This window comes from Vidua macroura, chromosome 1 (genome assembly GCF_024509145.1).
Source record: "Vidua macroura isolate BioBank_ID:100142 chromosome 1, ASM2450914v1, whole genome shotgun sequence".
Lineage (NCBI taxonomy): Eukaryota > Metazoa > Chordata > Aves > Passeriformes > Viduidae > Vidua > Vidua macroura.
The window spans coordinates 114,647,387-114,674,649 of record NC_071571.1 but is presented as its reverse complement, the minus strand read 5'-3'; the positions used below and the strand labels follow the sequence as shown (position 1 = coordinate 114,674,649).

The following is a 27,263-nucleotide window of genomic DNA, read 5'->3' as shown; positions in this document are numbered from 1 at the left end:
ATCAGTGCAGAGTGCTGCTGGAGCCCTGGCAGAGCGAGAGGGAAGCAGAGGGAGCCTGAGAGAGAAAAGGCAAAGTGGTGGGAGCTGGAACAGCAGCAACTGCTGCTGCTGCACGGTGCAGCTCAAGCCTGGGAACCGGCTCTGCTGCCAGCACGCCTCTCTGAGGGCGCAGGTGCCTCACATCCAAAAGTCCTGGCACTTCCAGGAGCCAAGCACAGCGGCTTTATTATTTTCTTTTCCTGCAAAGAGCACCTGTTTGAGGACTCCACTTCTTTTCCTGGACTGAAAGGTATTTTTTGTCATTAATGTGTCTTTTCTATGAAAGCAGGTATGGGATCAGGAAAAAATAACTCAGGGTAGGATGTTAAAGCAGGTGTGCAGCGAGGTTGTGGGTTTCTCTGTCTCCTTCCCCTTTATAGCAGAGCTTAGGCAATGAGGAGCCCTTGTTAGGATAGAGTTTGACTTAAAATATGAAAGATGGGAAAGACAGGGTTAAAGTGTGGGAGTGGATCTGAGTTGTTCCCATCTGGCTTGCTTCACTCTGCAACCTTTGAAAGTGGAGGAAAACTTTCCTTGTGCACTTGGAGAAGCAGCATTACATAGCAAGATGTAAAACTTGAAATAATTTAATATGAATGTGATTTGCTTAAATCTCTGCTTGGCAAATTACAGTTCCCGTCACAGCAGCAGTCCCCTTAACACATACAAGTTTCAGAGGTCTTAATGTTCTGTGTCTGTAAAAATAATTTCTTTCTTTCTCTTTCCTCTTTCCAGCATACGTGCCTCCTGCTCTGTGCACCCCTCCTGATCTCCCTCCTGCCTGTGGGGACTGTACCCCTATGGATGCCCCCATACAGATTTTCCGTGAGGAGCCAGACTCCACCTGCTCCCCAGGGCCCTGCCGGCCCCCCAGCACCAGCAGCAGCTGGCTCCCAGGCTGGGCAGACTATGACAGCAATGCCACTGGGGTCTTTGGGGACGGCCAGCACAACCACACCAGCATCTCCCCCGCCATTCCCATCATCATCACTGCTGTCTACTCGGTGGTCTTCGTTGTCGGCTTGGTGGGAAACTCCCTGGTCATGTTTGTCATCATAAGGTAAGAGGTTCTGGGTACCGGTTGGAAGAGGTGCAAAAGACTGTCCCTACGTTTGGCAGGGTGGGGGAGGGGGTGGATTATGGAAGCCCTACCGTGAGGAGCTGGAAAAAAGCAACTGAAATGACCCAAACCTTGTCAATCACAGTGGTTTTCCTGCACTTGGGTTAGAAACAGAAGGGACAAGCTGGTTAAATGTGATAAATCCTGCAGCCTGAGGGAAAGCGCTTGTGCCTGGAGCTGTGTTCATTGGCTGCCCTCTAGGGATGAGATGCTGCTGGCATCCGAGGGAAAAAAGCTGGAGTGAAAGAAGGAAACTTCTACAAGGTAGCTTTTATTTCCACTGTGAGGAGACCCCGAGGGACAGCTTATGTGTCCAGTCATGTGGACACTGATACATTGCTGCCTTGGCACCTAATGTTTTCTTTAACAAGCAGGGAAAGCCAGGAAATTATAAAGATAGGAAGAACAGTTTAATGTAAAGCAAGGGATGTTTTTTCTCTGTTTAGCAGTGTTTAACTCCAGTTGTTGGTGTTGAATTGAAGAAAGTAGAGAAAGTGCTGAAATACCTTTTCCATTGTTTTTCAGGAAAGAGGAGAAAGCTCTGTGTCTGTGTTAGTAAAGGTTTCAAACTAAGCCACTTGGTGAAAGGCACTGATACTTATGCTTGCACTTACACTTGTGTATTGGTGAATATTTTAGTTTGCACTGTGTTTCCTCTCTCTTTTTGTCGTTTTCATTTGCAATCTGTAAGCATGCTTGGACAGTGCTGTTTAGCAGGGTAATAACGAGCAAACCAGGGTACTGAAATCATGCAACTTTTTGGACTCTTTCTCCACAGCCTGTTTGAATTCTGAAAAAGTTTCTGGGAAAAAAAAAAAAAAAACAAACAGAATTGTGGAATATTCATTGCTCCAATGAAATCAGCTTGTACATGGAAAAAATAGAGGTATTGGAAGGGATTCTCTTTTGTAAGGGATGCATGATAAGGGTCAAGCAATTGCAGAATGATGAAGTAACTGTCAGACTTGTTACAAGGGGAAGTTATGAGGACCACTGAAGCTGTTGATAAGGTACTTCAAAAAGATGAGTTATAATCGGGTGAATACTCTTGAATAATGAAAATAAATTTACTAGTCAGTGCAATAAAAAGAGATGCCTGTGGTCAGTTTAGAAAAAGTGCTTGGCTCCAGTTTTGTGATGTTGTGATTTTTATACCCCTACATGCCCTTTTGCCCTTCATTCAGGGTAGAGATTTAATTTCTTTTTGTATTTTTCTTTCAAGAAAAGAGACTCCATACTTGACAGTCATACAGCTGCAGAGGCAGAGATTTTCTAAGCCACCAGTCAGTAACAAAGACAGCTGATTAACTGGCCTGGGCAGTGGAAATGAATCCAAACAGCCCTAGAAGTTAGCATGTATGTATTATACTGGTGCATATATATTTGCTTTTTTCTCTCCTTCTGCTACCCTCCTAAGACTATTTTTGTAAGGCTCTAAATAGCTATTGCTCACTTTCCTTTTAGTTCCTACATTAGCCTTTTGTTGAATTTTCTCTTGGCCCATCTCTCGATTACGTGGTAAAAAATAAATAAATGTGACAAAACACCCATTGGTACTTTTTCTTTTTTTTTTTTTCTTTTTTCTTTTATTTCTCTCTTAGGTTTTCTGTGTGGCAAATGCTTTAAACACTGATAGAATCATTAGCTGAAGTGCAGGCATACACAAGCCAACAGTTTTAAATTTTCTTATGGTCTTGAAATATTTCAAACGTTTGTACAAGAGGTTTAATTTCTTCATTTTTTCCAAACCTCTCATGTCCCTTCATTTTTTCCTCACATACACTCTCTGCATGATTATGTCTCAGGATGGATTTTAATGACCCATGAACAATGCACCCTGCAGTGATGTCCTTTTGTGACGAAAGACAAGGTCCTTGGGAAGTTTGTGAAAGAAGATGGCAAGGGAGAGGCAAATCCAGTCCCCCAGCCATCCCACAATACCCCTCCTCCAGCTGCCACAACTCTAAAGTGGGATGGGGATATACTGAGGCTCTTTTTTACCTTCCAGCTGAGTACAGGCTTTGTCTGAGGCCCTTTACTGCTGTTTCTCAACTCAATTCGAGATCTGCTCTCCTCCTCCTAACCCCCTCTGGACAGGCAGGCAAGGCAGGCATGACTCCTTCTCCCTTTGCTCATTTAAATGTCTAATATTGTTAGAATAGTTCAGTTGTAATTATTATAATAATCATCTAGCCCAACTGCCTGACACTCCAGGCCTGACACTGGGTCACTTTTTGGGTCACAAAAAAAAAGGACCCCCCTGTGTTCTAAGCCTTTCAACCAAAGTATTGAAGTGTCAATGGTGTGGTAGATTTAGGAGACTCCAGAATCTTTAGATGCCTCAGAGACAGGCTCAGATTCAGCCATAGACTGTGGTATCAGCAGGCCTTGGCCAATTCCTTGTTTTAATACCACTACAGGACTGGTTTTGCTACTTCTGCATAAGGGCTGCTAAAGAAGCTCATGGACACCAGTGAGTCAGCATCTCAGCAGCTTGTGCATGGAGTGCTGGGTGAATGAAATCTCTTACAGGTCTGGTGGGGTGCTTTTCTGCTGAGAGGGAAAACGCAGAGTTTCCTCAGAGGAAAAAATAACAGGAGAATGCCACTTCAATCACATGTACAAACTCCTGACAGAAAAGTAGCTGAGTTTGATACAGCTTCTGTGAAGAGAGATTTGTGCTGAAGTCTGACTGGGAATGGTCCTTTAGTACAGTGTTGACAGCATGGCTTCTTAAACCATTTATCAGGAGACCTGGATTATTCTCTTGGTTTTACTATCAAGCTTTAACAATTTTTCCTGTCCTGATGAGGTCACTTGATGGTTTTCTCACATCTCAAATTGAGATGCTGGCTTTCACTGTCTTTAAACACACAGCAAAAGTCAGATTTAAAAGCCGAAGTCTAACCACTAATACTTATAACAGAGCAAGACCAGGTCTATTGTAAACACCCTGGGCTCCTCAGACACACATTGAGTGATCATTTTTAACGTGCAGAAAAAGCTCTGCGTTGAGTAGACAGTGGACTGGCACTCTGTTCCTGCCCATGGCACTTGGCTGTCCCAGCGTGGGTGGTTTGCAGGAGCTCTCCCCGCGCTTGGATCAGCTGTGCAGCACCATCCCAAGGGGCTCTGCTGTCAGCTGGGAGGATGGACACTCCCTGCCAAGCCATGGCACGTGGGATGTAATGCTGTCCTGTGGCTGCTGCTTGGCCTGGGGAGGGAGTAAGAGAAAAAGAAGGCATCACCTTGCCTCTTGTACTGGCGGGAAATACAAGCACTTTGTGGGAAGCACAGTTCTCCCCCATAGAGGAGGAGGGGAAACATGAAATGGGTTTGCAGATTGTCTGCTCAAGTTGTCTGACCTCACCTGAGGAAAGTCCTACAGCTACGTGGTTCTTGGCATTACCAGAATCTACCTCAACCCCAAACTTTTCTTTTGAGATTAGCTTTACCTCAGAGGTTTCATAAGATATTTCTGGAGGGAAAATAGTTGGCTGAAGGGGATAAAAAAACCTGTTTGTCCTTGGAAGCAAAAAAGCTTTTTTCTCCATTCCTCTTACCTCATCACTTTTTTCTTTCAAATTTAGTGCTGGCTGTAAGCAAGATCATAGTTTCTTGTGACAGCTGCAGGGAAGAAAATCTCCTGACTAAAGTTACAGCTTTAACTAGGATTTGCACCTATCAAAACCATAAACATACTCTGCCAAAACTCTGGGAGATGCTCTCTCTTACCCTCTCCAGATGCACTTTTTCTATGTATTTACCTTACCCTCATTGTTCCTGAAGTAATTTACTGAGACCAACTGATATCAACAGGATCCCAAAGAGCCAATCCTGTATTTCTTTTAAAATTATCTTTCAAGCTTCCAGTGAACTGAGTAATTTTCTACATTCAAGAATTTTTAAGAAGAGGTTATGTTACAGATATGTAGATTGATTCCTAAGGGAAAAGAGAAACCTTATAATTCTCTGCTTAGTCTAATGTTGAAGAAAATGTTCTACCACTGATACATTTTTGTTCTTATATTCATTGAGCTGAACAACATTTTACATAATGGGAAGAGTGTATTAAGAAATGCCATATAAAATTGAGTCCTTTCCAGATTGTTTTTAAAATTTCTTCATCCTTCATTCCAAACAAGAATGAAAATATTTTTTAAAAAAGTACACAAGAATGAAATTGATTCAATACATTGGTTTAAATTAAAAATAGGTCTTCATACCATCAGAAGATCACTTGTTAAATTGCTTTAAATTACTGTCCTAATTTTATTAAATTATATCTGGAAAGAATATTGTTCTGAAATGAAAATTTAAGCTCCAGAAAAGTCGACCTAACTGTATTAACTGTTCCCTATTGCTGGCAGTTTGCATGATTTCATTCTTTTATGAAATCAAGGCTTTGGCTGCTAAAGGCAAAGGGTGAACTCTACCATACTTTGTGAAATTTAGGACTTTTAATGTTTCCTTTTCTAATCAAAAATCTGACAGTTTACTACTACCAGCAAAGAGGCATTAAATGGATTGATAGCAATTCATCACAGACTTCAAAGAGCATTTAGCCTTACCTCACTGAATGGAGGTGATTTTGATCAGTTCTGCAGCATTAGTTCAAACGTGACATAATTTCCATCACAACTTTGAAGAGTGATCATTACCAAAAGCTTTTACAGATGGCACAAAGTAAAAGGCAACAGGAAACAAGAAAGAGGACAGACTTATAGAAGAGTATTGATAGTTTGAAAACACAGACCATTTTAAAAAAATGTTACTATTTCTAATACTTTTAAAACCCAGCTAGACAGTGACTAAGTGAGACCTGGGATTTATAAGCTGACAAGAAACCAAATTCATGGTCATGCTGTGATAACAAGAGCTGATACTGAAAATAGGCAGGGAGAGCAGAGGAAAGGCTTGAAAGGAATATTTACCACAGACAGTATTAAAGAGAGGCTATAGCTTGTAGTGAATAATGTGTTTGGCTTCTGAAAAGTAATTTGGTATCCATCCAGACATTTCTGCTGGCCTAACAGCCAGGTAATCATTTAGTTCAGAGAAAGGCATAACTGGAATCAGTGTCTGGTAGCACGATGAATTACAGAGAACCTTTTTGAACTGGAAGAAAGTGAAAACTTAGAAGAACTTTCAAGTTTGGCTGCTGACAAGGCAGAAAGCTTGAGATAACTTTCCTATTGTCAGATGGGAGAGTGGTGGGTAGGTAGCTCATGATCCTGGAGGAAGCACAGGGAGGGTGCACAGTGAGGAGATGGTTTTGGGGGGCACAGACTGGCTAAGCCCTTCTGGTGAAGAGAAAGAAATGAGGGAAGAGTGGGGACCTTTCAGTTAGCTTTTTTTCTGAGAGAGGATTTTGAATTTGCTGAAACGATGTTGTAAAAGGAAATTCTTAACTGGGTGATTTGGATTCCTGAGACACATTAAGGACAAGGGAAGATAATCTTCCTGTCTTGCCCACTCTCTCTATCTAATTAATTTGTCCCTTTAAGTTAAATTCTCTGAAACAGATGAGTTCCCAAGATGAGTTTTGATTCCAGTTACATATTTCTTTCTGAAGAAAAAGCATCCAGCTACACTTAACTTCCAGGAAGTATACTTCAGGTCTCCAGTTTGGTCCCCTCATCTCTAAATATCAGATAATTCTCTCAAAGTGAGGAATCTGTGCTCTTCTCTTTAAGGAAGACTTTGTGGACTTTGTGCTGTGCTTTTTGCTATCTATTGCTATTATATGAGGAAGAGGCAGTAGGATTATCCTTTTGTCTACAGACAGGCATGAGTTCACAAACTGGATTAGTTGTGGGGAAAGGGTGTGTACAGATGCAACAAGGATATTGGAAGAGGGATATCTGATCATGCTGGCATTCCACAAAATGTAAAAATGATATAAATAAAGAATATGCAAAAGTGCCCAGCACTTTAAAAAAAAATTATACAAAAATTAAATTGATTTAAGATATTGGTTGAAATGAATTCCAGATTTTGATAACATCAAAATATTACTTGTTTATTTGCTTTAAAGTGTCATGGTTCTATTGGGAAGTTGTCATGCCAGGCTGTGAATTACTTTTGAAATATTTATTTCTCCCAAAGCCAGAGGGTTCAGCTCTCAGATTCACCTACTAATCCTCATGGAAGTTAAAATTAATTTTAGGTAGTTTCCTGTTTTCAGTTTTGAGACATTATTTTCAATAAAATCTCTGTGTTCTTTTCATGAGTATGAGAAGACAATTTTCTTCAGTGTATGAATTTCTGCAAAGTCATGGTAAGAAAGCGAGCAGATCCTTTGTGTTTTCTCCATTTCTAATACCAATCCACCTTTGTAACATGCAGCTGCTCATCTCTGCTCCAGAAGCCAGCAACGTGTTAAAAGTGAATGTCTAGAGTTCCCAAATTTAGCTGTGCTTCATGTGGAATACAGAGGATTTTATATTTGCTAAATGCACCTCCCACTGCATTGTGGTAGTCCAGCCACTGTGGCTGCTGTTGGGCAACTGGCAAAAGCCTCCTTGAGTAGTGACAGATGAGAAGCTGCATGGTAGGATTAGTTCAGACAATCTACTCAATGTTCATTTAATGTTCACACTCAGAAAAGTTTTGCTTTACCATGCTGCTGGATGATGGACTGCATCAGGACTTACTGTTAGACTCACCTTTCAGAATGACTGCTTTGTCAAAGTGGGCAGAAGAATATTTTCACCATGGAAGATACAAGCTGTGCTCTTCTGTTGACGGTGACTTAAATTTTTCTGCATTTCACTCGAATCATCTCCTTTGGGAATGTATGTGTTCAGCTGGTCTGTGCTATGGGCTTCCCTGAGGCAGGTGAGGAAAACAGATAAATGGGAGGAGTCCAGAGAAAGCCTCCCAGCTGCCTCCTAAGAGGGACTGATGACTTCTCCCTGAGCTGGCTCACTGCTGATATGTGCATTTGCTGTCTTGCCACATAATCCTATACTTGTTATAGAGCGAAGTCCCTTGTCTCCCATTAAACTTTATTATGGGAGTGTTGACCAGAGATTTGGGTCTCCACACATCTGAGTGTGTAATTGTCCTATAAAACACTCCCAGCTGTGTCAGTTGTTATTCATCCCTGCGGCAAAATGGACGCCAGGTGCATTGTTTTGGGAAGAAGAGTGATATCCATACCCCAAGACTCCCAACTGAGTGGTTTCTGAGCTCTTTCCTTTTTTCTGTCCTGCAGAAACATCTAGGGGAAGCAAACATCCAATAACTGTTGTCTGCTTCCAACAAGGAAAGAAAGACAGTGAGAAATCTTTTCCTGAGGCTATTATCCCTGTTTCCTTTAGCAATGGGATTTGTTCTCCTTGCCAGACAATCTCTGTCCCACTCAATTCCCTCTCCCATAAACCCATGGGAAGCACTTTGCCAAAGGAGCTCATGCCCTTTATTAAAAAAAAAAAAAAAAAAATCTTCCAAGAAAAAAGGATAACAGGAAAGGTGGATGTCTCTGTTCAGAGACAGAGATTCAATGTTCACTAGAGCAATATATTTGTGACAAGTAAAAAGGATTGGAATGTTCTGTATAACACCCTGGGAACTCCCCATGGCATGACTGGTTGCCATGGGACAACATCTGCAGCAGCATGAAGTTTTTCAAGAGATAGAATGAGTTGCTTGACAAGGTCAGTATTCATCTCTACTTACCAATAGAGAGCAAAAAAAACGGGTATGTAGTCTAAGCTAATTGTCCAGGCTCTTTCATAATATTATTAAACATAATGGTTTTAGATAAAAGTACCAATTTTGTGAAATTCTGCATTCTCACTGATTCATTTTTAAGACACAGTGATTCACAGCACCTTGACCTCCAACTTCTCCTATCAAAGTCATGGAAGCAAAAATTTCACAGTATTTTTTTTCTACCATTTCACAGTTTCTTGCAAGAGAGACTCTTGAGCTCATATAAAAATATTAAAAGCCTTTATCATAGAAGGAGAAAGATTAGTTCATTTTTGTTAAGTAGTGTGAATTTTCTTCCACATTGACCACTATATAAGTAGACTTGAACTAATGCAGAGCCTGGTTCTTTAGCTAAGGAAAAAACCTTCCACATCCAATCTAAATCCACAAGATCTCGTTCAGGTTCAGTTTATGGCTAGTGCAGAGAAGAAATGGTAGTGGAAAATGGTAAGGATTTTAACTATACCTTTTGACATTCACATAGATTATGCTCTCTGGGGGAAGAATAAAAGACAAATTTATGCTTTTCTTTTTTGAGCTGCTTTAAAATTGGTGTCTTTAGATGCTTATTAGTAAAGAGAATTCCACTTTATGATACAGTTTTGTAGACAACAATTTTTTGTAATGTCTTAAAAGATTTGATGATTAAGACAGGCAACCATTAAATATGTGCAGTTACAAGGTTTTCCTTTATTTAAAGTGTCATCTGAGGTCCTCTATTGCTAAAATGTGGCAATTTAAAATATGAAATTGTCATATAACCCAATACAAATATGAAAACTACAGCATATTAATTTTTATACTCTTTAAATGATTTTAGACTTCATTTCATATTGGTGTAAGATTTTATATTGTATTACGAATATCCAAGAGAGAGCTGAACCATCCTTTTGACATGGTATGGGTTTGAAATAGATCCTCCTGGACTGTTTTTTTGGTTTTTTCTTTCTGTTCTGATGCATTATTATAGTAAGCGTACTCGGAATATAGCCTTGAGATTTAGAGCTTTCCTGACTAAGCTTTCCAGCTGCTTGATCTTCATACACTTCATTCAGAGGAACCTAGTGGAACAGAGCCTGCATCCTGCTGATAGGTGTTTTTGCAATTTGCTTTAGATGTGCTTTAGCTTTAATTTTCATTCACTTACCCAGGTATCTGTGAAAAACCTGCGTTTGCTATTCCTCATTGTATTTTATGCTTTTGTACTTTCCCTCTGCAACTGGAGAATGTTGTAGTATATTTGTTAATTTTGCTCCCTTCCCCATCCCTGATTTCACACTGCAGGGAACATTTTATTACTTCATCCTATTACAGTTACATGAAAAAAGTTTGACCAGAGCCTCTTTCTCACCTTTTATCAGCTTTTCTAATGTTACAGTGTACTTTAGAATCACAATCTTCTCTTCTGTTTGAGATAATAACTTTAAGGGGCACTACCAGAAGATTTTTTTTTTCTGAAAACGCACCAGATCCTTAGTAGCATGCTTCCCTCTTCTGTTACCACAATTTCATTGATAGCATAGGCTGGAGGTGTGATTTCTTCTTATTTACTGTCTTAAAAGCATGTTCTACTGCAGGGGGAAAAGAACAGTAATGATGAGTTGACTGAGAAATGAGGGAAAATTTCTAGGGGTCAGTCTAATGTCAACCTCAAAGAACTTTCCATTTTTTTGGAAAGTAAACGACTCCTAATAGTTTTGCGAATTTTACTTTTGACACGTAAGTAGACATAATTTAAAACTTGCTCCTTAAAATTTTCACCATATACCCATAAAAAAAAAAAAAAGCATCCATATGAAAGTGTTGTGTTTCATCATGACAGTTTTTCTGCAGTTTTGATATATCTTCTAGTTTTTAGTTTACAGAGACTTGAGGCCTGCTTATAGCTTTACAAGCAGTCTTGAGATCCACCAGCTTAAGTGATCAGAGTTTTTACTGCTGCTTGAAATTAAATTGTAGCACCTGGTTTAAAAGAGGGATTTTCCACTCCTATGTAGTATCAGAAATGTTGCCATTCTCTTAAGAAGTCTCTGTATTTAACAAGCCATTTTTTAGACATGGGATTTCCCATGAGCAGTTTATACAGCCATGGTTTATAAATATTATAATAGTCTTTGAAACTTGTACCTCAGACACTAAGAAAATGTCATTAATTGCTACTGTGCCACCTATGCTGCAATTATGTCCAGGTTTACATTATCTGTCCTGCTAAACTAATTAAAGCAGATAGAAATATTTTTAAATTAAATGAATTCAGATATTTGATCAAGAATTTTAATTTTGCAAAGGAAGACAAGATTCCCAGAATCACTGTTTTGACCTTGTTCAAGTGAGTGAAGAGTATGGTGAGAAAACCCCAGACCACAAAAACATATTTCCTTCTATGTTTTGGTGCAATGGAATGAGTTGTAGGAAAGCAGACAAATCCCTCATCTTGTGGACTTTATCAGGGTCCACTTGAAAGGGTCTGACATCAGCAGCAGTCACTCTGTTACTTTATCTGGACTTTTGATTAAACCTGAAAGCACATATCTTCAGAGGCATGTAGGCATTTAATAATTTTTAGGTGTTTAATTTAAAACATTCAAAGCATGTTTTTTGGATGATTGAGTCCAGATTCTCAAAGGCATTTCTGAATTTTATAAACTTCTAAATGAATGTATGACTATATCTATACTGCCTGATAACTTTAAAGGCCAATACCACATTTACACATAGGCCAATGTTTCCAGGCAAAAGTAATCAAGCTGTTTATGAGCCCTGTTTTATAGCACTTTTTTGCTATTCTTCCACTGTAAGGCTAGGAAAGAGAAAAAGGGTAAGGGGAGCTGGGAAAATATGGCATATAGAGTTGTAATGGCACACACATTAAAGAATTGAATTAAAGTTGCAAGGAATGGGAAATGTGAGATATAAAGACTTTTGGATATTTGCTTTTTCAAGGCTAATAAAATCTTCTTAGATATTTCCCCCCAGTTTTCTGATTTTCTTAAAGGAAAAAAAGGTCAAGATAATTCTTTTATACTTTGAAAGCAAACTTTCCTTATCCAAACCCTTGGCGAAGTTTTTGAAGAACTACAGATATAATGATTCAGGAGAATGATTACTTGTGTCACCTCTGCTTATCAAAGGTCATTGCATTTCTTCTGAATGTTTCTCTGTTAAGTCTAGTAGCTTGTATTTGATTGAAGCAAACCCTTTGTAAAGCAGCAGACCTTGGTTTGCAGGCATCAGTGGATGGAAAAATTACTCCTTTCTTTTTCTCCATAATAATCACCTTAGCAGTTAAGAAACAGCTGTCATTGTTTCTAAGCTGAATTTGTCTCTCTTAAGAGTTTTATGTATTTGTTCTTGTTATGCTTTTCTGTGTAGTCTGAAAGAACTCTTCAGTACCTGCTATTTTCTCCCTGTGAAGGTCTTCAGACACTGTAATCAAGTCACCTCTTGGTGTTCTTTTTGATAAACTAAATGTGCTCAGCTCTTTAAGTTAGTCAAATAATTTTCCCCAGTCCCTTCTTTTATCTTTAGTGCTTTTTATGCAACCATTCCAACTTTCCACTGTCTTTTTATTGCAATATGAACAAATATTCCAAATATCATCAGTGATGTCCGTAGAAGTAAATTTGTCCTTCTACTATTCTATTTAATTTAATGGAAATTAGTCCATTTTAGCGGAGACTTTTGAGTGTTTAGTGAATTTTTGTTTGGTCTTACAGTTGAGACACACTTGAAGATGGTATTTTTTCTTTTTTTTATAACCAGGAGGGAAATTTTTGTCTGTTAATATGTCCTATATTTGCTTTTTTTCTAGCTGTAAGGACTCATATTTGTGTTTGATCAGTGCCTTAAGGGCTATAATGTGACTTACAGGACAAAATGTCTCCTCTCCTGGAGGGTCTGTTGAGGAGATTGATCTAGCTGGGGGCAGAAGCCCATCTCTGACTTATGGTTCAGTATGTGGGGGAGAAGGATGTATTCTCTCTTCCCTTGCAGTTTTTTTCCCTTTGCTTCAAACCACTATTTGGCTTTATTTCCTTGATAAGTCTTGATTAAAATGTTTTAGAAAAAACAATGCTATTTTTAACATTTCATATTGGTCATAAAATGAAATTCCTGCCCACTTTATTTTAATAGCTAGTTTACATATTGGGTGCAACTTGACAGCACTGCTTAATTTCTTTTTAAAATATTTTTTTATCCTACACATCAAAGTTTTGAAGGCAATAGACACATTGTGCTATGTGTTCATTGTTTAAAGTGGTTGAATCTTATATTTCCACTGTAAATTATTAGCAACATATAGCAAAATGTAGCAATGTGTGTTTCTATGTGTGTTACATGTACACATTCTAGATTGGACACACACTCAAAATATGAGACTGAAGCAGTTTTGAGAAAGAAAATCTCATTAAATCCAATGATAAATTAACAGCAAGTATTGAGGAGAAGCATTTTAGAAAGGAGTATAAGTAAATTCCCATGTCAGCAGGCTCTCCAACATTCTTTGTGTCCATCACAGAGAGGGAGGCAGTCCTCCACAGACTGTCTCCCAAAACTGTCATTTGGGTCGAACAAAGCAGGGTGTCACCTCAAAAAACAGATCCTATTTTTCTATGTAGGCTGAGGTTCTTATCAGCTGGATAAAACAAGGGCTTACTTTTGATGAAATTAAAGAATGCAAGAAATATACTGCTATGACAGTTTTTTCCCCACTGTGGTATCCTACTTAAACAATTGTGATCTTTTGCATTATCAGTCATAAAAGAGAGGACTGGGAGTAGGTGATGGCAAGAAAGGAGAAGAAATTGGCAAGGAAGGTAAATGACTACGACTGTATCATCTGGCACTGTAGTGAATTCAAGGAAGACAAACTATCATGTAAGAAGCAGTCTGGCCCAGCAGACATAGCAATTAACTCATTTTCTTACTGGAGAATGGGATAAGAGTTTTTTCCATAAACCAAACCCAGAAATCTCACGATCACTGACAGATAGCTATAAGAAAAGGAAACAAAAACCATTTTGATCACTTCCAAATTTAACAGTGATATTTTCTTTTAGTGGGATTTGAGAAAATAGAATTGAAATTTGTCCAATTGGATTAAATTTATTCATATACCTGTTTTGCCTGTGGTAAATAGCTCTAACTGCTAACATAGGTGCTGAGAGATTGAATAAATTGTGTTTACTTTTGTCCCAAGGGTCTTGCATTGTGTGCATTTCTCTTACAGATGAGAAAAGACATAAGAAACCCCAACTATGGCAAAGCCTGACTGATGTAGTTACCTATCTGAATGGACATAATCATATCTAGTAGTAATAGAGCCTTACTTTTTTCGTTCTGCAGGTACACAAAGATGAAGACAGCGACCAACATCTACATCTTCAACCTGGCTATGGCAGATGCCCTTGTTACCACAACCATGCCTTTCCAAAGCACCGAGTACCTGATGAACTCCTGGCCCTTTGGTGATGTGCTGTGTAAAATAGTGATTTCTATTGACTATTATAACATGTTTACCAGCATTTTCACACTTACCATGATGAGTGTTGATCGATACATTGCTGTGTGCCACCCTGTGAAGGCTCTGGACTTTCGTACACCTCTCAAAGCGAAGATAATCAACATCTGTATCTGGCTGCTGTCCTCATCTGTTGGTATATCAGCAATAGTTCTTGGAGGCACCAAAGTCAGGGAAGGTGAGTGTGAGCATTCAAAATTCAGCCTTTTTTATTTCTCAACTGACAATAAATTGTAGGTTTAAATATTGATCAAACCTTATTTATTCCTTCTTCAAAATTACATCTAAATTCCTGACATTTTGAAATATATAGTAAAGCATCGCAGTACAACATGTAAATAAGGTCACATGCCCATACCAAAAAAAAAGAACAAAATGCACTATGGAGCAGTGCCTGTGCTAGAATGAGACCATCAAAAACTACAAGCAGACAGCAGGGGAAAATTATCAGGAGTTTAATCACAATGGGCAAATCTAGAATCAGTTTAGCTTGAAACTTGAAATGTGGGCTTAAAGTTCTTTTTGTAGGTGTTGTGAGAGTAGTTCTGATGAAGTCCCAAGAGAAGAAACTAGAATTCTTGGAAATTTATTATCACCAGCCATTTTACAGGACTTGAAGGGATAGTGAAGAAAGGAAAAATCAGTAGCTGGAGAGAGAAAATTAAGGTAAATTATATATGAAGATCATATCTCAAGATCTCAAGATCATATTTTAAAAAGGATGGGAATTTATATGGAAACCTGGAAAAGCTGAGAACAAGGATTGTCACAGGAAATGGAAATTCAGGCTATGGCTGGGAAACAGCTGCAAGAACACAGAGTCAATGAAAACTGTATCCAGATCATGTACAGGCTTTGCTTGAAATGTCTGTTCCATGAAGGGCTGTAGATTTAGCCCCTATAGCCCCTGGCTCATTACCCTGCTATGGGGTTAATCTGATTTTGAGATCTTCCTTGAGAAGGAAAGGGGAGAAGCATTTTCTCACACATGTGCTTCAAACCCACAGGTGTAAGTGCAGTGCAGGGGCATCTCGGTGTCTTCAAAAAGCTGGAGATTTCTAATAGTGTCCTTGGGTTGGGGTCATCCCATTACTGGATGGCTGGATAAAATACAGCCATCATAAAATAAAATACATAAAATAAAATAAAATTTATTTGGTAGGAGTCTTGTTTGAGATGTAAACAACCTTTTGAAAAATTATTCATAATTTCCTCCACTATCAATGTTTTCTATTTAGAAAGGTTTCACTCCTGAGACAAATGTTTACCTAAGGGCACTGTTTCATCTGGCAGACAATAAATGCAGTACGTTAAGGTGTTTGACATAGACCAATGTGAAAAATCATTTCAGTAACAGCTGCTCAAGGGCTGATAGACTTGGATGAAGATATGTAGATGTTGTTCTTGCTGTTAGTCTTCTGTTATGTAGGTGACAGTGAAGTCCTCTGGAAGCTCTTCTTTCAGTGCTTTTGGGGATCACATGTCTTGGTCTGCAATGCTGTAGCTCTTCTCCCCAGTAAAGTTTTGACAGGCTCTATAAAACAAGGTCTACCTGGGGAAACATTAACTTCAGGCATATTTGGAAGAATGTTTTGCTGCATAGGAGATCTTGAAGGCCATGGAACACTGGCTCAGGCAGGTGTTTTGTTGGAGCATGCTCAACTAACAGAATATTCCTGTCATTCAGTGTCAGCAGCACGTTTAGATCAAGGGGCTCCTCTGAGGCCAGCAATGATTAAATGTCTTTTCCACGCCATGTAGAAGGAAGCCCTTTTTTATAACTTATGAAACAGAGACTGGTAATACAGAACACAGCTGGTCTAAATGAGGTTGGAAATATTGGCAGCTGCTTGTCAGCTGCTATTGTTCCTCCCTGCTTGTCTGATCTAAGGTCTCTCTTGAGCATTTAGTGTCAATTACCTTGTCTGGTGTGTTCATGAATTGCACTGATAAATGCTGAAGTGGAAAGGCGAGGATGCTCCCCTTGCCTGACAGCTGGAGCTCAGGCCTCAAACTTTATGTCATGTTGGTTAAAACAGTTGCTGTTTATATGCTTCAAGGCCTCTGTTGGATTCACATTTAAGCAACAACTGAACAGCAAATGGAAAGTCATTATACTTGAGGTTCCCTCACAGTGCTCAGTTAATCTATTTTGTTATCCAGCTCAAAATTGCTCCCAGGTGTGTCCTTTTAGATACATTTTTCCATCAGAATAAATTTTACATCTGTGTAAAAGTTCCTGCTCTGGCCTTAATTGAGCTTTTCTTGCTGAAGAATTGTTCAGCTATCAAAAAAAATAAAGATATAAAATTAACTATTCATATTGCCAGTAAGGATATGAAGGGTATGAAAGTGACACAATAAATATTATATATATAATATGTATGTTTCCTAGATCAATATAAAGATTAATCTTAAATGATAGTTTATCAAACACATTATAAAATATACTTACACCAAATACCATATAGAACTCAGAGTTTTTCCTTAAATATATCAATGTATTTGGAATATTTGGCTTTCAAAGTGGAAAATGTCAGTAGGAAATCTGAGGATTATGACCCTATTCATAAGTTCTGCAACTTTTCAGGCAGTAAAAATAGAATATAAATTGGATTTTATTATGTTCCACTTCCAAAGTTCCAGAAAATTAATATAGTGTTGTGCATTATGATCAGATTTTCTATTGACTGTTTTCTACTTGTAAACTGGGAAAATGTAAATGGATTCCATAAATTACTATGCTATGGCATTACATGTATCAAGTGAAATACATTAATATTAATGACTTTAGAATAAGATTTTCCATAGGAAGTAAACTGCAATGAGATGCAAGATAATAATTAAGTTTGTATCTGATAATTTGGAATTCTAAAATAACATTGCCAACTACAAATTATAGCAAAATACAGTGAGGATGACCTAATAATTTTGATAAATATGTGAAATTATGTCAGTAGTTCTGAAGAGGCCATTTCTTCTGGGACTGGGTTTCATTGAGTAGCTGGATGTGGTCTGGAGCAGCCACCCCTGATCACACTTCATTTTCATCCCACACATCTGGAGGCAGCTTTACCAATGAAGATAATACAGCTGCATCTTGATTTTATGTCATGGCTGCTAAGCCATGATCTACTACAAATAACAGTAATAATTGACAGGAAAACTTTGAAGATGATTGTTGGCATTTCTAGAATGAAATTAAGTGAAAGCAAGAATGTTTATGAAAACCTACATCCCAAAGGATTTAGATAAGTTCACTGAGTGTCAAGTCACCCTTGTGCTGTCATCTGAGTATCCTGCATCAGCCTAGAAAAAATATGCCTTTTCCATTTTCAGCTTTCAGAATCATACATATTATTTAAAATAAAACCTCAAAATATTTAGCTTTTTTTGCTGTAAATATTTTCTATTAAAATGTTTCCATATTCAATATTGCCCCTTATAGCTTTCTGATATCTAACCACGGAAATGTGTGTATGGCACTATAATGATAACTTACTCCCCGAATTGTTTTTCAAAACAAATTCTCTGCAATATTTTTTTATTTGGGAAGCATCTTTATAGCAGGGAAATATGGCCTGATTTTTTTTTCTGATGTGTCCTGATGGAGACAGATATGAAAAAGTGATGTGCAGGAGTATACTGAATTATTCCACTCTTAGATCTGAATCAATGAAAAACAATACATAATAATTTGTAGAGGACTGACAAACTCAGTAGGGAAAATGATAAAAAATCCATAGCACTTTACAGGATAAAATCTAAGCTACAATTCAGAGTGAAAAATCCCTGTGTTACTCTGACTTATCTTCAGTAGAGTTGAACTACTGACAGTAGTTGTAAATTTACTCCTCTTGTCTTTTCATTTATCTTATTACTTATTTTTCCATATATTTTATATGCTGGAAGGCTCTAATCCGGTCAGCAAATGAAACCTCAAATATTTCATTCCTTAGCCGCCTCCTGTCAGATGATATATTTCTGCCAAATACATTGAAGTGACAGCCTGTGGCTCTGAATCCTGGCATGGGTGATGGGAAAGGGAGTGGGCTGATCTCCGTGGCCCAGATCCTGCAGTCTCTGCACAGGCTGCATTTTCAATGGCATGATTTGCAAAAGGAGTAGCTTCCATTTGACTCCATGCACACATGTATTTTATTTGCTTCTATTTAATGGAAAAGATGTTTCCAGGCGTTTTCCTGAATGTAAGCATTTGTGTGTACTCTGTGTTGTAAAAGGCATACGGGAAAAGATTATTACACAATTATCATATACTGGCAAAATTTTCTTAATATCAAAACCTCCTTCAGCTTCTATTGTTCATGTTATCAAAAGTCTTTCTCTACCCACAGACAAAAACATATATAGTTTGATAATAATGATGAGATTTCTACTTTGCTGAACATAGTACTCAATCTGGTTTTAAATCTCAGTGATATTCAAATAGAAACAACGTTACAGATTTTGTTTTTGTGCTCTTCTTTTTTAGATCCTCCCATGGGAAAGAAATTTCATGCAATATTTTGCATTTAAAAAAGCTCAAAACTCAGTCATTTCTAGACACAGCTGCGTAAAAACAGTTTCATTGCTAACTGAAAGCTTCCTTGGAGTTATTTAATGATAACTCCATTTATTAATATCGCAGTACATGCTAATCACTTTTCCTAGGTTACGTTATGATAATGACATTATTTAGAATATCTAATAATAAAGCAATTTTCTTCTTGCTTCCTTCATTTTTAGATACTGCTAGCACTGAATGCTCCTTGCAGTTTCCAGACAGAGATTATGTGTGGTGGGACATCTTCATGAAAATCTGTGTCTTTGTCTTTGCGTTTGTTATTCCGGTTCTCATTATAATTGTTTGCTACACTCTGATGATTCTGCGCCTGAAAAGTGTACGGCTTCTCTCTGGGTCTCGAGAAAAAGATCGAAACCTGCGTCGCATCACCAGGCTGGTGCTTGTGGTTGTGGCAGTTTTTATCATCTGCTGGACTCCTATTCACATTTTCGTGCTGGTTGAGGCCTTAGGGGACGTGTCCCACAGCACTGCTGCCATATCCAGCTATTACTTCTGCATTGCTTTGGGTTACACCAACAGCAGCCTCAACCCAATCCTTTATGCCTTTTTGGATGAAAACTTCAAGAGATGCTTCAAGGACTTCTGCTTCCCCTTCAAGATGAGGATGGACAGGCAGAACACCAGCAGAATCAGAAACACTGTGCAAGACCCAGCTTACATGAGGGAAGCAGGTGGGGCAAACAAACCTGTATGACTAGTCGTGGAAATGTCATCTTACTGTCCTCAGGAGAGAGAGGAGTCCAATGACCTAGGACTGACACAGATTACGACTGCAGTTTGAAATTGACTCACCCAGACAGACATTTCTGGAATATTTCAGAAATCCTGGCAGTTTGAACTAAAGCAAGTTTATTATTGATAAGCAAGAATCTCCTGAAAATCAGCTCAAATGAAAAGGACCTGGATGATGGTCAGGTTTTGGCACCATATCTGCTGTACTTGAGCCAGCACTAAAACACACATTTGCAGAGAGAAGAGATAGTTTTGCACCAGGTGATTCCGGATAAGAAGAGTTCTGGCTCTTATCTTTACAATATGTAACATTGTACAAGGCAACATTTGGTCATAAAACTGAGTTATGCCAGAAACTTCTGCCCCAACAGTGATTGCTTCTGAAGTGCAGAGTTTGACAACTTGATCCTCTTAACAGTGAAGAGTGTTAGATTTCTGTGAACAATTCCAGAGCTATAATCAATATTGTCCTCAATTAATAAATCTGTAATCCTTGTTTGTGCTGTGAAAATCCAATTTAAGCATGATCTACCTACACACCAAAGTGATTTTATTGTGTCTGTGTATGATAAAGCCTTTTGGCATTCAAAAATACTGGAATTTAATGGGAATTGTTATCATATGTTTAATCATCTCTGTGTAATGTTTTGTATGTGTGATTTTCCAAGGTGGTTGTTTCTTTATTGAGTCTGAATAATATAATATGCATTTTCAGAGTGTATATTGAACAAGAGGCTAGAAAACTTCAAATGCTTCACTTGTTACAGAACTGATGAAAAGTCATGTTACATTCATTACATGGAGGAAACACTCTCATGTGTAACTTGTTTTCCTGGACAATATGTAAGCAGACTGAAATAAATATTTGACAAACTAGAATCAAGGGAAGTAGCACATGAACTAATTGGATTGATACAATGGAAATTAAATATTAGCGGATGCTTTAATGGCATTTGATGGAAAAAGTTCCTGGTTTATTGATGCTGATAGATTTTCTTTGATACAGTCCTATGACTTCAGTAATTTTCTCTGTTTTCCTGTGAAGGTAGAGGTGTCAAGACACAGATAAATAAGTCACTAGCTTGCTGAAAGTAAGTTTATGGTAAAACAGAGCCTAACTTCCAGTCTGTAGACTTTTGTCTTCCTGATGTTACATATTACGACTCCCACTACTGCTGTTGCTGAAATTTGGAGGAATGCTCTCTTTGTCTTCTCCCTGAATGCATACACCATATATCTTCTTGTTAATTTTGTTCTTTTATACAAAAGAAAGAATAACCTGGGTGCCTTCATTTCATGGAAAATTTTCTCAGAAACACAATCTGATTTGGTCCTATCAGACCAAAAATGCCTTATGCACACCAGTATAAATAATGAGTTCTTTCTAGGACTAGCTGGCAGTCCAGTTCCTGTGGAAGTGCTGTAGAAAGTCAGCCTTCTGCAGGACTTCCATATACTTTATTGTTAATGCAGTCATGTATGTCAAATATTTTTTATATCATGTTGACAAATGCTGTTGCTGAAATATTCAAGATAACTCTTTTGGACAAGTCTAGCACTTTCGGATTGTTTCTACATGAATAATGATTAGCTGGCCTCAGGATGCTTGCTTTACCTGGGGAAGTGAATGATTCTCACACAACTGTTGAGTCTCACCTCCCATTCTGTCATTCATTCATTATTTTTAACATGCATCCACCTTTCTAAATTAAGTCCTGACCTTTAAATGGCCACAAAAAGAGAATGTTTAAGGTAAAAGTTGAAAATCCAAGGTATTTATCAAGTTAGGAGCAAGTGAAATGGGAAAGAACTAGAATCTAATGAACTATTTTAATTCAAAATAACCTATGTTCCTGTTCATGACTTACCATTTGCATATGTAAGTCTGTGCTTGAATAGGGTTTTTGTTCTACACATTATGTGCAATGCTTTGCTTTGTAATGAAAAATCAATGTTCTTAATTTGCAAAAAGGAGGCTTCTAATAATATTTTTGAGGTTTATGGTTTTAAGAAGAAGATCATCATTTCCATCACAGTGGGAGGAAATTATAACTTCCTAACAATTAATCTTGCAAAATGTTATAAGAATGTGTCCTAAAGGTTTATTTCTATCATGGAACATTAACAGCCAAATTAGTCTGAGTGCAGTAGAAAGGTGTCTCAGAAGTTTTCTTGTCAAACTGAGCTGCTTACTACACTTCACTGAAAAACAGCAGAAAACTGGCCAAGATATCTTTAACACATGAGAAAGTACATTGAAAATGACACTATGCTCACAGAATCTGCTTCTAGAAGACTGAATTCCCATTGCAAAGCACTTCACTTTCTTTGTAACTCCAGGCCAATGACTTGCCCTCTCTCTTGTGCTGGCTCCAGGAGGCAGCAAGAGGTGAAGGCAGGGTAGGAGCTGCCTGGCCCAGGAGTAGGTCTGGGTGGGGAATGGGACAGCAGGGACAGGCTGTGCTGTCCCATGGGCCCTGAAGGATGGCAACGTGGGGCAGACAGAGGCAGGCAGCCTGGGAACTGGTTGTACTTGCTGCAATCTCTCTTACCTGCCTTTCTTTTTGGAGGTTCCAAAAATTCAATCCTGCAAAAGCATGGTCACGGACCTGCATGGTCGTGTGTTGCATCCCGGAGTTTGGGTTTAGATTAGGGTTTTTAATTTATGTTAAAATAAGTCAAGTTCTGTAATCCCGCGTTTCCCCCGTGTTGTCCCCCCCCGCGGTTTCTGGCCCCATGTCGCCTGTTGCCGGCTCTTACCCCTGTGCCGCTCCTGTAACCACCCTGCCGTCCGGCCCCGGGAAACCCCGTGCTGGCCGCCCCGAGCCACACGATCCCGCTCAGCCCGCTCTGGCTCGGTGCCCGCCCCTGCGGGGCTCTCTGGTTGGTCGCGGTTGCTGACATCATCGCCACGGCAGCCGCCCCTATTGGGCGGCAGGCCGTGGATCCTCTCGCCCCGCCCCTCTATAAAGCCCTATCCTGCCGGCAGTCAGACGCCATTTTCTCCCATGCGAGTGCCGGGAGCGGTCGCGTCTTTCCATCGAACCGCGCCACGTGACCAATAAACCGTTCCTGCCAAGCACGGAGTAAATGGACAAATTCCTTACCTCTTTGCCGGATCCCTAGCGCACGGTAACAGCGGTTGGCCAGCCCACGCGCCCGAGACACGGAGCCGTGTCCGGGAATCCGCGGCAGCAAACCCCGGCAGCACGTGGAAGCTACGCCACAGCCGGGCTCCCAAGAGCCGCATGCGGCCGGGGAGAGCAAAAACCCATGCCGCAATTGGCGCCCAACGTGGGGCCGAGGCCAGCGCTGAGCTGATTGCGTGGACGGAGGTTCACCGCGGAGCTCCAGGAACAGCGCCGGGAGCCGCCGCCGCCGGCCAGGGGCCGCGCTGCCGCCAAGGGGGGAGCGCCGCCGCCAAGCCAGAGTGGGCAGCGATCCGCGCCAGACCACAGCTCCGTGCCGGACGGAAACCGAGAGCAGGGGCTCTCCAAAGTACGTCAGTGAAGTCTCCGTCGCCCACGAGGGACCAGACAGTGTGTCCCGCGTGGGACAGGAAGTGCAAACTTTCGCAGCCAGGAGGGCAGAAGAAAGAACACTTCCCGGGACTCCCGGACCCTGGTAGCAGCTTTTCTTTGCAGAGACTTCAGTCTGGTAAGTATTAGTCGTGGAAACGTGTCCAGCTAATACGGGGAGGGCTGGCCGTGTTCCCGAGGTTGGGACGTGCAGCGCGCAGCACGAACGGCAGCCGCTGGAGTCGCCTGCGTTTTTTTGCTTTTTTTTTTCTCTTTTTTACTGCCCCAGGGGTGAGGTGGTTTGGGTGGAAGAAGCATGGGGACCGTGCTATCTGCCCAACAAAAGGAATTTTATTCCCAAGTTAAAGAAATCCTTTTGGTGAAGGGCCCCTACCCAAAAAATTTAGTTAAGAAATTTGTCCGGTGGTTGTTCTTTGCTTTCCCCCGTCTGTCTACCGAGGACGCGCGCAAAACAGAATTTTGGGAGCAAGTGGGAAAAAGGCTAGCAGAGGGGATCGGTAGGGATCCCTCTATAGATGACTGCTTCCCTAAATTTCATTTGTTGATCACGGATGTAGTAAAATCAGACCCCGCGCCAAACTCGGTTGGGGAAAGGAAAGAACCATCCGGAAAATCTGTTACTCCCTCTGAATCTGTTTCCCCATCCCCTTCTCCTATCCCTTCTTCCCCTAACCTGGGTGGGCGAGGAGGGGCACCCCGTCAGTCTGAGACTCAGGGCAGCTCCACAAATGTGGACCGTGCGCCTGGCTCCCCCAAGCCACCCCGGCGTCCCCGCCTTAGCGAGATCAGTCGATTCGCTGAGGCCACGACCCTAAACCCCTTTTCCAATCCCTTTTTCCCAGTTGAAAATCCCAGTTTCGGCGCTACCCCGAGCAGTTCTGTTTCTTTAAACCCCTTTCTTTGTCCCCCTGAGGAGGCCGAGGCCACGTGGTCGATCTCTTTGTCTTCCCAAGATGGAGGGCGGCCACATGGCAGGGTCTCTTCTTCCCACAACCCCTTTCTGTTCTTTGTTCCTGGTGTCCCCGCCTTTGACCCAACCCCCACCTGCCTCCCCGTGGGCGTGGGCGCCGCCCCCTCGGGAGTTCAGGTTGCTCCCTCACCCATTGTTCCCCCTCGAGTGGGTGTTCCCTCCAGTCCTTTGCATGTCGTCCCTGCTGAGTCATCGACTCCGCCCTCCTCCACCGGGGAGAGCTCTGCCATGTCCACCCCGCTGCCTGAGGGAGGCAGCCCCCGTCCTATTGCCCGTACCCTGTCCCCATCTTCCCATGGGTCCCGGAGATCCGGGCGGGAGGGAAGAGGGGGGAGGGAGGAGCGGGAACCCCTACCCCCATCTTCCCATGGGCCCCGGAGAGCCGGGCGGGAGGGAAGAGGAGAGGGGGGGGGACGGGAACCCCTACCTCCAAGTTCCCATGGGCCCCAGACGTCTGGGCGGGAGGGAAAAGGAGAGGGGGGGGAATCGGAGCCCCTGCCTCCGCAGTCCCAGGGTTCCCGGAGACCCGGGAGGGAGGGAAGCAGGGGGATGTGGGTTTCTGAGCATTTTCCAGATTCCGTGGAACGGGTCGAGCCGACAGATGAGAGGCATGTAGAGGGATCAGAGGTTCAGGACAAGTTTGTCCTGGAAGCGGCATCCATGAACACTGCTGCCTTGGATGCCGTGCCTCCAAAGAACGCTGGTCCGAAGCAGCCTCCAGCAAGACGCCAGTGCTTCCACTGTGATCAGAGAGGACATTTTGTGGTTCAATGTCCGTTTCTGGGCAGGGCACCCCCAGGGACAGTGGGAGGGGGGAGAGGGGGGGAGGGAGATCCCATTCCCCCAAAAAACTGAAGAAACAACGCGCACCTGCCTCGCGTGAAGATAAAAGTAAGGCAGGCCACAGCACCTTAAGGGGAGCTGTGAGTTATCAAGTAACTGTGCAGGTGGTAGTTCAGAACATCAGGGTGCCTTTGAGCGTGGCAGATGACCCCACCAATCGGGGGGTTGCATCAAACCGCAGGCGACGCAAAAGAAAAAGGACCCTACAATCTCCTTAAAAAAATGTTTTTCCCCAAAGCCCCAGTCTGTGTGTGTCCCAAATCCCCATGTTTGTAATAAAGTTGTCCCAGTTTCCCTATCCCTAAACACCCTGAAAAGAACCAACCCCAGCACCATCTCCAGGCCCTCTCCACCTGCGTAGCAGTCACTGCAGTTGCAGCAGCAGCAAAAGCTGGAAGAAGAGGCCACCGCTTGAGAGACTGCATCAACACCACTGCTTTCTTTTTATATTTTATTAAGCGGGGAGATGTTGCATCCCGGAGTTTGGGTTTAGATTAGGGTTTTTAATTTATGTTAAAATAAGTCAAGTTCTGTAATCCCGCGTTTCCCCCGTGTTGTCCCCCCCCGCGGTTTCTGGCCCCATGTCGCCTGTTGCCGGCTCTTACCCCTGTGCCGCTCCTGTAACCACCCTGCCGTCCGGCCCCGGGAAACCCCGTGCTGGCCGCCCCGAGCCACACGATCCCGCTCAGCCCGCTCTGGCTCGGTGCCCGCCCCTGCGGGGCTCTCTGGTTGGTCGCGGTTGCTGACATCATCGCCACGGCAGCCGCCCCTATTGGGCGGCAGGCCGTGGATCCTCTCGCCCCGCCCCTCTATAAAGCCCTATCCTGCCGGCAGTCAGATGCCATTTTCTCCCATGCGAGTGCCGGGAGCGGTCGCGTCTTTCCATCGAACCGCGCCACGTGACCAATAAACCGTTCCTGCCAAGCACGGAGTAAATGGACAAATTCCTTACCTCTTTGCCGGATCCCTAGCGCACGGTAACAGCGGTTGGCCAGCCCACGCGCCCGAGACACGGAGCCGTGTCCGGGAATCCGCGGCAGCAAACCCCGGCAGCACGTGGAAGCTACGCCACAGCCGGGCTCCCAAGAGCCGCGTGCGGCCGGGGAGAGCAAAAACCCACGCCGCAGTCGTGGACCTGCTTGTGGGGCTAAATTCCAATCAATCAAATGTGGATAGCTAATATGTCACTTCCTGTGTTTCTGCTTCTTTTAACTGTGAAATCTTTTATTTGGAAAACATACTGGTGTTCTGGTTCAGGACAGACCAACACATGGCAGAGAAATGATGCTCAGATGCTGAGAAATCCCAAGTTTAGCTAATGAGCAATATCTCAACATGATGAGAAATTCAAAGGAAAACTGAAAATGAAATTTTTGTCCTGTGAAAAGCAAAGGGAAAACACCATTTTGAGCCAGAATTCCTCTTGGTTCTGCTAAATTAATGTAGTCTTTGCAAAGAAGACAGGGAGATTGTGCTGAGATTTTTTTTCCTTAATTGCTTATCAATTCTTAATCAAACATAATCATTGTAAATATGGCTGTTTTCTTCCCACTTAAATTTTTTCTTCAGAAAGAAATGTGGATTCAGCAAAACCAATTGAGTTTGTGATAACTTATGTAATCTGTCAGATAAAAAAAATTAATTGTGCCTGGATAATTTTTAGCTGTATCTTACAGGTGTGCAATACAATGTAGTGAGTACATCTATTCAATGCCAGAGTGATAGACTGAAAGATATTTCAACTGACTGAATCAAAGTATTTTAGCTTCAGTTTTTCTTTTTGCAGGATTGCATGTGGCTTGGGAACTGTTTCTGCATAAAGAGCTGACGTGCAAGGTGGAATGATCTCAGACTGCAGATTTTGATCACTTAGTTAAAAGTGTTTTGATGTCCAGCTGTGTGGCTAATGCATGAGAGTGTGCAAGCACTGGGAGCTGCTTGCTGGAGGGAATCAGCTGAGAGCAGGAGCTGCTTTTCCTGCTGTGTTGGGAAAAACCTGTCTCACACTGTGTGCAAGGGCTGCTCAGCTTTAGGTTATCCCACTGTGACTTAACCCCAGCTGGCAACAAAGAGCAATGGAGTTGCTTTCTCTCTGCCCCTCCAAAAAACTTGTGGGTTAGGGTAAAAACAGTTTAATAATAGAAACAAAGTAAAATATACTAATAGTAATACTAATGCTAATACTATTAGTAGTA

General features: G+C 41.4%; 1 protein-coding gene across 1 annotated transcript; it reads left to right on the top strand.

Annotated features, from left to right (window-relative positions):
- Positions 1–835: 835 nt before the first annotated feature.
- On the top strand, positions 836–20,645 carry OPRK1 (opioid receptor kappa 1). Its single transcript, XM_053978204.1, has 3 exons — positions 836–1,099; positions 14,225–14,577; positions 19,146–20,645. The coding sequence occupies exons 1-3, from the start codon at positions 840–842 to the stop codon at positions 19,676–19,678; spliced, it is 1,146 nt and encodes a 381-aa protein (XP_053834179.1). The 5' UTR covers positions 836–839; the 3' UTR covers positions 19,679–20,645.
- The last annotated feature ends 6,618 nt before the right edge of the window (positions 20,646–27,263 follow it).

Coding starts and splice junctions, on each gene's coding strand:
- OPRK1 (XM_053978204.1), top strand. CDS start 840: ATGGATGCCCCCATACAGATTTTCCGTGAGGAGCCAGACTCCACCTGC. Junction 1,100..14,224: donor GTCATGTTTGTCATCATAAG/GTAAGAGGTTCT, acceptor TTCGTTCTGCAG/GTACACAAAGATGAAGACAG. Junction 14,578..19,145: donor AGGCACCAAAGTCAGGGAAG/GTGAGTGTGAGC, acceptor CTTCATTTTTAG/ATACTGCTAGCACTGAATGC.